This window comes from Oryx dammah, unplaced genomic scaffold (assembly GCF_014754425.2).
Source record: "Oryx dammah isolate SB20612 unplaced genomic scaffold, SCBI_Odam_1.1 HiC_scaffold_8, whole genome shotgun sequence".
Lineage (NCBI taxonomy): Eukaryota > Metazoa > Chordata > Mammalia > Artiodactyla > Bovidae > Oryx > Oryx dammah.
Genome location: NW_024070192.1, coordinates 41,461,814 through 41,475,422, shown reverse-complemented (window position 1 = coordinate 41,475,422; position 13,609 = coordinate 41,461,814). Strand labels below are relative to the sequence as shown.

General features: G+C 38.1%; 1 protein-coding gene across 1 annotated transcript in view; it reads right to left on the bottom strand.

Moving 5' to 3' along the window:
• The window catches only part of NUFIP2 (nuclear FMR1 interacting protein 2), a 30,669-nt gene that overhangs the window by 11,459 nt on the left and 5,601 nt on the right, over nt 1–13,609 (bottom strand). Inside the window, exons 2-3 of the mRNA XM_040244459.1 lie at nt 13,166–13,242; nt 7,919–9,643 (exon numbers count right to left, since the gene is read on the bottom strand). Of these exons, the coding sequence (XP_040100393.1) occupies nt 7,919–9,643; nt 13,166–13,242 (1,802 nt within the window). The remainder of the gene's footprint in view (nt 1–7,918; nt 9,644–13,165; nt 13,243–13,609) is intronic.

The following is a 13,609-nucleotide window of genomic DNA, read 5'->3' as shown; positions in this document are numbered from 1 at the left end:
AATTCAAATACAATTGAATTTTTACATCAAATTAAATTTCCTCAAGTAATGCTGCTCAAATGAAACAAATTTAACGTTCAATTTCCTAAAGCAGACAACTTCTACATAGTCCATATCACAAGGCTTCCTGGAGTAAACATCCAATTAAATAAAAGTTCTTAACTCCAAGCTGATTAAAAAGCATTACTTAGAGGATAGGGATACAGATGCAAAAACAGGAAGAAATACTCTGTGAGCTCAGTAGAGTAGGTAGATGACTTTTCTAGGTAGAAGCATCAACACAAACAAAGCTTGATGGCATTAAACAACGTGTGCTAACTTACAGCAGTCGGTCCACTGGGTTCTACATACCACTTGTTTTTGCAAGTAAAATTTTACTGGTATAGAGCCTCACCCAGTGCTCTTTTGTACAAAGCAGAACCAAATGACAACAGAGACTCTATGGCTCGCAAAGACTAAGATATTTACTATCTGATCTTTTATAAAACAAGTTCATTGACCCAAGCTTCAGCAGTCACAAGTAATTTAGTAAGTCAATAAGATGAGAAGATTTAGACAAAGAACACTACCATTCAGGGAACAGAACTAAAAGTTGCCACGGAGGAAAGATTCAGACAAAAATGCCATTTTGGTATTTGTGGGAAAGAGCACAAAGCATTCATGAAAGAAAGTTTATTATTTAGTCACAGAGGTGAAGGGAAGTCACTGAAGAAATGAAGTTTTTATAGTACATGCAAGGAATGGATGAAATGACAACAGAAAAAGCCCAATAAAATGTTACTGCAAAAGTGAAGAAATCAGGGCAGTTGTATTAGAGATGGAAAAGAATGAAGATGTTAGAGAAGATCCATATGTTAATTCACTGAAGGGGAAGCCAAGAAAGGGCAGTTGTGGGGGAAAAAATGAATTCAGTTTTATAAACACAGCACTGGAGTGACATTGAATTGAATACATGTGGTCTGAACTCAGCATAAAAGCAGCTGAAGAAGTCTTAACTAATTCACAGAAACAGGATTAGTTACCCAGAGGAGTTTGAAAGCCTGGAAAGGGGACTGAAGGAACATTAACATTTGAGAAAGAGAGAAATGATAATAACAAGAAGACCAGGAATGTTGTATCAAACATACAAAAGTAAAAAGAGCAGATAGAATTAGAGAATGTAGGGAGTATTCACAACTGCAACTCTTACCTAAATTTACCAACTACCACATGCCACAACATATGCATATGTGTGCGTACTTAGTCACTAAGTCGTGTTGACTCTCTGTGACCCCAAAGCTTGCAGCCCACCAGGGTCCTCTGTCCATGGGATTTCCCAGGCAAGAATACTGAAATGGGTTGCCATTTCCTTCTCCAGGGGATCTTCCCAAGCTAGGGATCCAACCATGCCTCCTGCACTGGCAGGCAGAAGTTACATATTCCCCTTTCTCTTGCCCAGTGCCACTGCCCTGGTTCAAGCAATGGTATCTTATGCAGCTTTCCGAAGTGGTCTTTTATCTAGAGACCATTAATTGAGTCTCAGTTTCTATCTTCTACGCCATGGTTATAATTCTTTCTTTAAAGATATAAATCTGAAATTGATCACATTGCTCAAAACATTTCAATGGATTCCCATTTGCCAACATGGAGATTAGTTCTGTGTCTGATATAAAATTTATGTCTAGAATAGGTACATTAACAACTTGATAAATTAAAGATTTTTAACATGCACCATTCACCTTTCCTGAAACTGAGTGACTGGCAAACTTCAAACATATGCTGTTTTCACCTAAAATATTCTGACTCTCCTTCTACAATAAGCCAACATTCACTTCTTTGAATTCTAACTACCTTTGTCCCCACCCACTCAACCTTAGTGGTTTCTCTGTATTTCAAATGCATTTTTCTACAGAGCAGTCACATTAGTGATATATTTCTTTCCCATTACACTGAGCTTCTTAATAATATGAACACTGTTTTTATCTACTTATCACCAATGCTTCACATAGTACTTGGCACAATAAATAAAACACTGATTTGAACAGAATACCACTCATAAATCAGTCAAGGAAGTAATAATATGGAAAATGTTTCAGGTAGACCCATGTGAAACTATTATTCAATCTCTTGACCTACAAAAAGCAATTTCATTTAGATTCATATTTTAATTCTAAAATCCTTCAAAGAAAAAGACTGAGGTTAACTAAGAGGGTTAAAACTAAATAGAAGCTTAACTTTTTCTCTTTAAAACTAAAAGATACTACTGCCCCAGTTAATAGAACATATTTAAAAACACTTAACATTTTAAGTACATAATGGCACCCTCCAAAAAGAATCAAATCATATATAAGGCAAAACAAGCTGACTCCCACAACTGTGAACCCCTAGATCAATTTATCAGTAATCATGCCTTCCACCCCTTATTAATATATTTTAGATCAAATTCTATAAAATCCTGCAGGGGTGGTGACATAAACTTAAAATTCTGCTTCTCTTCCTAGTTCAGATTTATTCATCCTTTTGATTGATTTCTGGCTATCCCAACACTGTGTTTTGTTATTGTAACTTCTCCTCAACCAGTCCTTGTACCTACCTGCCTATTCTTTTGGTTGTCAGAAATCTCTCCCTTTCCTTTTTTCATTTTGACTGTACTCATAAAGAAATACAGTACATTTTCAAGTAAGTTTATTAAGGTAGTTGTAAATCACCACCTTTTCAGTAAATGGTAAATTAACTCTTCAGTAGATCAATTTCAATCCTATATTCCCAACTTGGAGCTACACCGCAGACAGCACACTTGTCAGGACCACCTCTAAATACACACAATAGGAACTTGGAGCACTTATTCTATTACTTTTAATAGTAAAATATAAAATTTAAGTGCTTAGAATGAAACTGCTGCTATGACAGTAACAGACAATTTCTGCTACTATAGCATGGGTAATTACTTCCCTTTCCCTCAGGACTTAGGCTAACAAAATCTGGGAGTTAAATTTTTTCTATTAAATTCCTTCAAAGTTACCTTCCAGATTAACAGCAAAGTAACTAGTGTACTCATAAAGCAGAATTAATGAGAAATCAAGTACCCAGTATGGTTGTTAAAATGCAAAGTCACTGATAAAAAGGATCTTACACAATGTTAAGAATAACTTGTCATATATATTCCTATGTCTCGTATTACAGAGAGAAAAAAAGGAGTCTTCCCAAATCTAGGATGTTCAATTTGGACTGAAACCTAAATCAAATCTGCAGGTACTTCTTTATAAGACTGTTAGGAAGATAGCTTTGATGGCACAATTATGGGGCAAATGCAATAAAAAACACTAAGAATGCTTATCAAGCATTGCGTTAACAAGAGAAAATTTAATATTCAGATCTATTCATGAACAAATGTCTAAACTGTATGAACAGTTCCCATCAATTTTATGTATCAATTTAATTAACCATAACTTGTCTCCTCAATATCCTGTTTACCATATCCTGTAGATGTAGAAATATTTATCAGTTCTCTCTTGCCCTTACCAAATCTAAAAGCTTTTTGAAATGTCTGTTTTATTTCTGGATAAGTAATACACTCACAAGACTGAAAATACAAGAGGAAAATCTTTGTTATTTCTCTGCCTGGACTATCCCAATAATCTGACTGATCTTTTACTTCTAGTCACCAGAAAAATGCCTTCTAATCTACCCTACAAACCGGTGCCACGTTCATCTACCTGAACGCAGACCTACAAGTCAACTGTTTAAGAGCAACTCAGTTTTTACAGCAGTTGAATACAATCTGGTAAGAGAAAACAAAGGCTGATACACTTTTATAATATTATGAAACCCAGGCTTAAAAATGATAAATGATTTGCCCAAGCACACAGGAGTCAGGAATAGCAGCATTAATACCCCTGTCTTTTGTCAGTTTACGTTACATACTACCAGTCTATCTCCGATACTCAGAGGCTCCCCCTGCCCTCCAATGGGAATTATAAACCTCCATGATTTGACAGTAATTTACCTTTCTTCTCTTTTATATACATATATATCCTCTCACCACATCCAAAGTGGATACCTTCCAAGATTCACATCACTCTCATTTTCCAACTTTTCTGTTCTTTATGTTTCTGTTCTCTGCATTTTCCTTAAGTAAAAAGTCTTCCCTCATCCATCAAAATCCAGCTTAAATGCCACTGCCTCCAGGAAAACATACCCTGCACTTCTTACTCTTCCTACCTTTACTCCATTAGAAATTCTCTCTCCCTTCACTAAAATCTCTTATTTGTATCTTTCTTAAAACATTTAAAATCCGTGCCTTAAAATTTGTGTATTATTTTCTCCTGTACTAAAGTTCTTTTAAGGAAAAGATTCACCCTGAAAAATCAAGTCTTTCATAACTAAGCAAAGTACTCTGCCTGTGAAGGTACAATACAAGGGAAAGGAAAACACAATTTATTGTACAACTCTTCAGGAGTATGGAAAACTGTGACACACACACACAACACACAAAAAGGATTAAGCTGAGGAAACCTCCCTATAGACCTAAAGTTCCAATCCTAGTCTGCAATTAGTGTCACTCATTGAGTTAAAATCTTTTTTTTTAATTCAGGGTTCAACTCAGATCTACTGGATCAAACCACTTATGCCAATAACCTGCCACTTGTGGAGATAATAGAGAAATTTTTTCAATTTCATGCAATAGCCTAGAATTGCCTCAGGAATATTTTATACTAGATAACTTTCACTTTGACTTACCCCAATTATCAAAAATTAAAATTTATCTCCCCGACAGCTCTATGTGCTGGATAAAATTTACCATATCAAAGTATTTAATGAATACTCTAAAATGTCAGCATTTTGAATGCCTGATATCATTTAGTGCAATATTAGCCATGCAAGGTAAATTAACCAGTTTAACACTAGAACCAAACACAACTCAAATCAATGTTACTTCTGAAGACGTGGCTTCAAATAAGTTTAGACCATTTCAAAATCAATGACATCACCTCAGAAAGTTAGAAATCTAACATTTTAAGCCTCTGACAACAAATCAGCATCTTTGAGTAACTACTTTGAAGGTGGTAATGGTTGTATGTCTTGGGTATGTTCATTAAAAACCATCACTCTATAACATACTCAAAAGTATCAGTGAATAAAATGCTGACTCCTAACTTCATCCAGTGCTTCCCTGGTGGCTCAGTGATCAAGAGGCTTCCCAGTTGGCAGCAGTGGTAAAGAACCTGCCTGCTAATGCAGGAGATGTTAAGAGACATGGGTTCTATCCCTGGGTTGGCAAGACCCCCTGGAGAAGCGAACGGCAACCCACTCCAGTGTTCTTGCCTAGAGAATACCATGGACAGAGGAGCCTGGTGGGCTACAGTCCATGGGGTCACAAAGAGTCAGCCGTGATTAAAGTGACTGAGGACGTACAATGGTAAAGAACCTGCCTGCCAACGCAGGAGACACATGTTTGATTCTTGGGTCAGGAAGATCCCCTGGAGTAGGAAATGGCAACCCACTCCAGTATTCATGCCTGGGAAATTCCATGCAGACAGGAGCCTGTTGGGCTATAGCCCATGGGGTCGGAAAAGAGTCAGACACCACTTAGTGACTAAACAAAGATGAACTTCAATCAACTTTACTTACAGATTACTTTGGAACACTTGAGAAGACCATACTAAAGGACTCTTAAAGGACAAAGGCTCTTGCAAAGGGTATTCCAATAAGCCCCAATGATAACCTCTTTTAGAGTTTCAGAAAACTTGCCTTAATTTAAAAAGATCTTCCTATCTTTCAAAGGTTGTGACAACAAAAGAAAATTCAAATAAAAGAAAAATTAGTGACCTGATGGATCAATCTACATTTGCCAGAAATTCAAAGAATCTGCCACTTTGTGACCTCACTGAACCGAATATTGTTTTAGGAAAAAACAATACCAATTTCTTCTCAATAATGTCCAACTATAAAACTCAAACTGATGCACTTTACTAAAGCACATCTTTCAGTAACATCACCAAAACTAAATATAACTGCATCCATGTATGGTTATTTAGTTTATCTAAGTATCACTGATTTCGTATCTGTTTAGCCCATCTGTATGACAAATACATACATGTAATACCTAAGAATAAACAAGAATTAATACTCTCATTTAAAAAGGTCTGCATTTTTTCCATAATAAAAATCACACATATCACCAACCAAGCACGTAATGGAACAACTTGCCCCAGAATTCTTCCAGGTTGTGGGAGAACATAGCACAACCATACATCCTCTCAGGTTCACACAACCACCATGGCTGTAAAGTAGTTTGGCAAAGATTTTCCAAGTATAGTGGTCTCTGGAGGGCAGATGGCACAGAAAATATTACAAATACCCTGGCAGAATTTAACTTATAATTAACCAATGTCTTAAGAAACTATGTATTTCTTTTTCCCCTAAACTTTCCTATAAATATCCAGCTCTTAGTTAACTTATATTTACTTCCAAAGAGCAGTGCTGGAGAAAAGTGAAGACAGATAACTTTATCTGCCAGGATTTCTACTCGTAAAGTCCCACAGGCAATTCTATTTATTCCCGTTTTTAAAGGAAGAAAAATTTAAATGGGTATCTGTTTACTAAATGTTTTACAAGCTGCAGATAGAGAGGTATGGAGACTAGATAATTTGCTTAGAAGTCACCTAAATAGCTTTGTTATTCATCTATAAGGCAGTAATTTTTCTAAGGAAAATATGAATTGCTTCATCACCACCATCAGATATGCTACCTCTTCCTTACAGTTGCAAATCATTGCCTAAATGAACTACTGTTCAAAATGGCGCTGTGCAGTATATATTAGGTGTGTGCATGCATGCAGGGGGTAAGGATTTCTTTCAGGGGAGGTACAGGAGACAGAGAAGGAAAACTGAAAACCACTGTTCTCCAAAGCAAAGAGGTGCTTATAACATCATTTGTAAACATTATTCACAGAACAAAAAACACTGTTGGGACTATGGGATATGGCATATATATGGAAAAATAAACAAGGTCCTACTGTATAGCACAGGGAACTATAGAACTATACTCAATATCCTGTGATATACCATAAAGAAAATATGAAAAAGATATGTAAAACTGAGTCACTTTGCTGTAGAGCAGTAATACACTAATTCAACTACACTTCAACTCAAAAATAATTTTTTTAAAAACTGCTACATGAATACTGCAAAAACAAACAAGAAAACATTGTTTTAAGGATTTAAATTACTTACACCATAAAACAAATTTTCCTTTAAGGCACAAATAAACCATATCCAAAAAAGTTATTAACATGGAGCTTGAAAGATTATCTGGTTCCTTTTTGACATGGGCTTTGGGGCTATGAAAAACAGACTCCCCAAAACCTGGTCCCTATAATGCTAACTGTACCTGTAAGTGTAGTTTATTTTCTAGTTACCTTTAGCACCCATTACTCCTTATAAGGAAACAAATTAGCTGACACTCTTAACTCTTTAGACTTCTCCAAAACACTGTTCCTATTGATTTTAGGCAAATTAGAACTATTGAGCTCACTAATAAGCATATGATATAAAAAGCAAAGGAGACATCTATACAAAGAAAAAAATTAAAAAGAACTCTTATGAGTGTTTAAGAGAAAATAAAACATCATCCCTTTAGCACCTCCACCCCTTTATTCCCTGAACAAAAGGCAAGAGCTCGATTATAACTTGTTTATATAAAAAGAAATGTTTTCAAGTTGCAAAAGTGAATATTCCTTCTAAACTTCAGCCATACCTATTTCCAAGACCCTAAATTGTTTGATACCAGCTGCTTATCCATGTTATTCTCAACTAAGCTCTGCAATCCTTAAAGAATCTCATAGTAGCTTCCAAAATTCACCCTTAGTATAACCACCAATAAATATGTATTAATAAACGACCAGTAAGAAATTTCATATAGGAAACAAACAAGTTACCTTTAGTGTGATATACAATAGCAGCCCTCAGGTCAAAAGAACCCCAGCTATCATTCCTTTCTAGGCCTCTCTGGTATCTCTGTTCTTTGGCGGAGCCTAACAAAGTGTTCGTAGGAGACGCCAGAGGATTTTGATTTTCTATCTCATAGTCCTTTGAGAGAAACACTAAAGCACCTTGACTACTGGTGTCTGCTTTTTGCAGGTCACCTATATGACTGGGTTCCAAGGATAAGGCTCCACTCTCACTAGTAGTCCCAGATTTTAGAATGCTACCCAGAACTTGAGGACTAGTCCGTTTTTCCAGCTCATATGCCTTGGGAAACACAGGATGCTCAGTTCCTGAGGGGATTATTTCAGCACCCTGTGAAACCAAAGTGGCAGGATATTCCCCTTGAAATGTCACCTCCATCACTTTATGATCTGATGACTTCCCAGTAACAGTTTCAGGGCCAGCACTGGGTTCATTGATAAATGATAAACCCCACTGATTCTGGAAGATATCCCCCAGGTTTTGCTGATCTGTCTGAGAGGGTAGATCCACTTGTGCTGTGCTCAACAGCACAGTTTGCATATTTGAAGGGTAGATAAAAAGGCTGGACTTAATTTGTTCAACAGCTGCTGAAGTCAGACTCATGTCTTGGAGAACTGAATCAGTCCCAGAAGAGATGGGTGTTAGAGTATTAGCAGCAGTAGTTAGCAGTGGCTGACCCCCTGGAGAATACACACTTGCATCAGTCCCTGCTATAACTGGCCCATTAGAAAAGCTGGCCGAAGTAACAGATTTCAGCGCTGACATAGGGACCTGTGACAATCGACTTGAAGCTTGGGTCTGAGTTTCCCCAGTAGATGATGAGGAGGATGAAGATGAAGATGGTGACACAGAAGAGTTCTGTACAGTTTTGTTGAGGTTTTCCTTAACTTTGCTTGCATAACTTATTTTAGGAACGATTTTAGCACTGCTATTGTCCACTGGAAAAACTGGGGGTGGTTTAAACAGGGTCCACGAGTCCTCTTTGGAGGCAACAGCAGAAGTATGCTTTCCTTTGGGCCGATCATCAAACTTTTTGCTGCTCACACCAGGCTTAATATCAGAGCTTTTCCGAAGCATATCACCCACAGCAGGTTTTCCTCGACTTGTTCCTCCAGGCCCAGTTTCATACTTACAAATAGGCTTTGAACCATCTACTCGACTTCCCTTTTGTTCACTGTAGTCAGGCTTGAAAGTTTCAAGTCCCTGTTTTAAGGTTGGGACATTGGTCTCTTGTTGCATTATTTTGTCCTGCACTAAATTAAGGTTTTCACAACCCTTGGCACTATTGCGCCTAGCTTTCCTTTTTTTAGGAGTGGTATATCCGCTCTCAGATCCACTACCATCATTATCTGCTCCTTTGCCCATATAACCATTAGTAATATAGCCAGAATTATTTGTTACAACACCATTTGGAATTGCTACAGTATCAGTCTTGTCTATAGATTGGTTCTCTCCAGATTTATTTTCATAAGACTTCCCATTCTTTTTGTCCATACTGTTTTTCTGAATAAAATTCCTGGTTTTAATTCCTGCTTTCCCAAAGGTGCTGGACTTTACAGTCTGCTTCAGATTAGTGTCTACAACTTGTTGGTTGCCATTGAGGACCCTGGAAATAGGGTTGGTAGCTTCCTCAGAACCCAGGCTCTTTAAAGATATTTCTCTTTCTCCAGCATTACCATTTAGTTCACCGTAGCCTAGGGGGGAAAAAGTTTAAAAAAAAAAAAATTAGAATGTGTAAACTACAGTAGTACCTAACATTTAAGGACTATTTAATATTTACAATGTGCTAGACTCTATGCTATGAGCTTCAGCTTTATCTTACTATTTAATAACTCTATGAGAAAACACTTGCTAGCCCCATTTATAGATTAGGAAGTTTACTAAGTAAGAGACAGAACTGACCTAAGATCAAACCAGAGTCCAAGGTCAGAAAGAACATAACTTCTTAAGCATAATATCTTTCCTCTAACAGCATCAACCTTCTCATCATTCTCACAAGGCTGTTATAAAATTTCCTTTACCATTAAGAACAGAGCTACCCTTTGGGCAAAATCAAGTTAAATGGATACAGTAAATCTAAAGACTGTACTTCTATGAAACCATAAATGGCTGGTGGTCACCATAAAATTGCCTTCTGTCAAACAAAAAATCTAACACTTGTGAACTTTTTCGAAAATGATGTTAAACTCGACACATCCCATACATTCTATCATACTATCATTGTATAAAACCAGAACTTATGTGCCAACTCTTACTACATTTTTCATTTCATTATACGATACTGCCTAACCAAATGATTCAGTTAAGAAAATACTAACAAATGAAAGGTATCTAATTTTAAAAAGTGTTAAAGTATTCAAGTTTAAGAACTTCAATCACTATAATCAGTTTATTATTACAGATAATTCAATTGGGTCAACAACTTTTCTCATTTCCTTACAAGTAAAATAGTGACACTAGTTAAGTACCTTACTATGAAACATTCCCTACAGCACCATTAGGTCAAGTCACTAGAAACAAATACAAGATAAAAGCTAAGGATAAGACTCACAGACACACACACTCATTCATTTAAATCAGCTTTACAGAGGGATGGGGGGAATCCAATAGTATTTGGTATTAGTATTCCAACAGAATTACTAAATATTTGTTATTTTCATTCATTCTGTTGGGCCTGTAGCCCGTAAAGGCTAAAGGCACATGAGCTTGTATATTTTTGTTTTCAAATTTTAATATCCAATATGGTAAACAGCAATAAACATAACCCATATGACTAGCTCTTCATCTATTTTCAAAGGATAAAGAACAGTAAGATTTTTTTTTTAAAAAAGCTTGAGAACCATTGTTTAAAAAAAAAATTGATGTGAAACAGAACACACTGAGAAGATTCACAGCAGGGTTTACTATAATTTTAAGACACTTACTCTGCATCAGTGAAATGAGCAAATTATATTAACTTTCAGAAAATAACTCAGGAAAACATACTTAAGGCATAACCGTTCTTGAGCAAGAGTGGCAAAGAACCTGTTCCATGAAACAATATATTTGTAAAAAGTTCTTAACTTCTGCTAGTGTTATATTTTACTTTTTGTCTGGCTGAAAAAGCCATGACTCTGTGCGACCCCATAGACAGCAGCCCACCAGGCTCCCCGTCCCTGGGATTCTCCAGGCAAGAATACTGGAGTGGGTTGCCATTTCCTTCTCCAATGCATGAAAGTAAAAATGAAAGTGAAGTCAGTCAGTGCCCGACTCTTTGTGACCCCGTGGACTGCACCCTACCAGGCTCCTCCACCCATGGGACAAAAAGCCATGATAACCAATCAAATCAAACTTTTGGTGAAAAAATTCTAACTATGAAACAGGAGAGACAGCTGCTTAGAATGTTTTCTAAAAGGTTTGTTTTTCCCCAGAAAATCAGAAATTTCAGCCAACTCTCTCTTATATCCCATAAGTTTACTGGTGTACCACTCTAGACTAACCAGAACTACATACACCATTAATGTACTAACAGGCTAAAACAAAGGCTTGTACTCTTGGGCCAATTAGACACAGCTTTTCACATCTCCAAGATAAGCAGTCTTAAACACAAAAGTAAATAAATAAATAATCCAAAGTGCAAATCAAGGTGGACCAAAGCCAAGACTTTAAAATTAACTAGAGTAATTTTTACTATTTAGTTGCTGATATCAGAAATCACCGATTTAAAAACCACCCAGAAGCCACTATACTTTTACCTCTAAGTTTTAACGACAAAAAATATTTCTCATTTGACTATATTAAAAATTTGCCACCAAAACAAAAAAAAATTCCCATGGTAACCTTGTTGGTATGCAAAATGTCTGACTTTGTTTTAAATTTAGGTATTAAAAAATGTAAACATTATAGAATTACTGAGAAAAATGAAAGGCCTCCTAGTGCTTTTATTATTTAGGGTTGCCATGCTAAAGCACCTAACCCTACTTCAAAAGGACTCAGCAAAACTCGAGTTCTGAAAAATCTAGATTAGTATCTGAAATTACCGAATATATTTGCATTTCTCCCTCTCTTGCGCCCTCTTCTGGATAAAGAAAAACTGTTCCTCTTTATAGGTTTGTGGGTAATGGGTCATAAAAGCCCCCCTCAACACGCTACAGACACATTTCAAAAATCCTCACAGGTTTTCTTAATAAATTAGACCTATGCATGTTGAAGCAACAGTAATGTGGCCAGGACACACAAGAAAAGTTGCTCCCCCCACACTGTTTACATTCTCTCAACTGCTAAACCCAGTTTCCCCTATTTATCCCCTTTCAGGATGAGACAAACTAATGTGAAGGATGTCACCATGAACGGCTCAGGGGATGCTTCCTTAAGTAGAGAGAAGTCCTGCGGGGAGTATACTAATACCTGACAGACAAAACTGAATTTTCCAACCTGAACTTAATACTGCCTTATAGTCCAAGTAAGCATAGTAAAATTTTTTTCCACCTGAAGCTGAAAAAGACCTAATGTTTAAAAAAAAATATAGGATGTACTGTTTCTAACAGCTCTTAAACTGTTCCAAACCCTTAGGTTAAACACTCAACAAACTTAATGTTCATTTCTACTGCACATCATCAGTCCTTATCACCCTCCAAAATGGAAAAATCTGATACCTCAATTTCAGTCTTCAAGTACTATTAAGTCTGTAATAGAAATAGTTTTTCTCCAGCTCTCAGTAAATGCTTATATCAAATCTGACACCCTGGGTTTAATATTTTCTTACAATTTCAACTTATAAAGAGAACAACTATTTTTAAAAATCTGCATGGTTATAAACTTTTAAGTTCATTTCTTCTTTAATGTTTTCTAAAACGACTTTTGCCCTCAATTTAACATTTGTTAAAGAGAAGAGTTTGGGGATTCATATCGGTTTTAAAATGGGAAAACATCTTTCCTTATTAACATGAAATAAGTCTCATCCCAGGCAAGATGGTAGTGCACACACCTCGTGGATGAGCCACCTCGGTTCACCCCTAAGGGCAAGAAAAAGGGGTCAAAAAAACCTCGCCCTCTCTTCCATTCAATCAAACACTCTTCTAATCTCATTCCTCAAAACCACTGCCCAAGCCCAGAAGGTAGATGTTGGGGGGAGGGGGGGTTGTTGGAAGAAGATAAAACAACCTTTTTTTGTAAAAATGAGCTGCTAGAAGAAAACGACCCGAGTGAAAGCCTGAGAGGCGGAGTCGTGAGCGAACCTGGCAGGAGACGAGGTTCCTGTGGCAGAGAAACTCGTGACCGGGGAGCCTGGTTCCCGCTGGGTACCCCACCCGGCCTTCAGGCACCGCCTCTACCCAAAATGTATCCCCCCCCGGCCCCCCCAGCCCTCCTGCCAAGAGGAGCGCCCGCGGCCGCCGCCCGCGGCCTCCTCCTCCCTCCCGTCAGCTTTGAGGCCGGCTCCCCGCCCCGACCGCCCGCGCCTCCCGCCGCACCCGGGAGCGGGAAACGCGGCCGCCGGCGCGCGGGGCCCGGCGCAGGCCGCTCCCCTCGTGGCCGCTTCCCTCCCCCACCCCAACCGCCCCCGCCCCTCACCCCAGGGACCCGCCCGGGGCCGCGCGGCCGCCGCCGGGTTACACAACCCGGCCGGCAAGGGGGGGAGGGGCGGCCGCGGGCCGGGGGCGCCGCGCCCCCGCAGTGCTGGC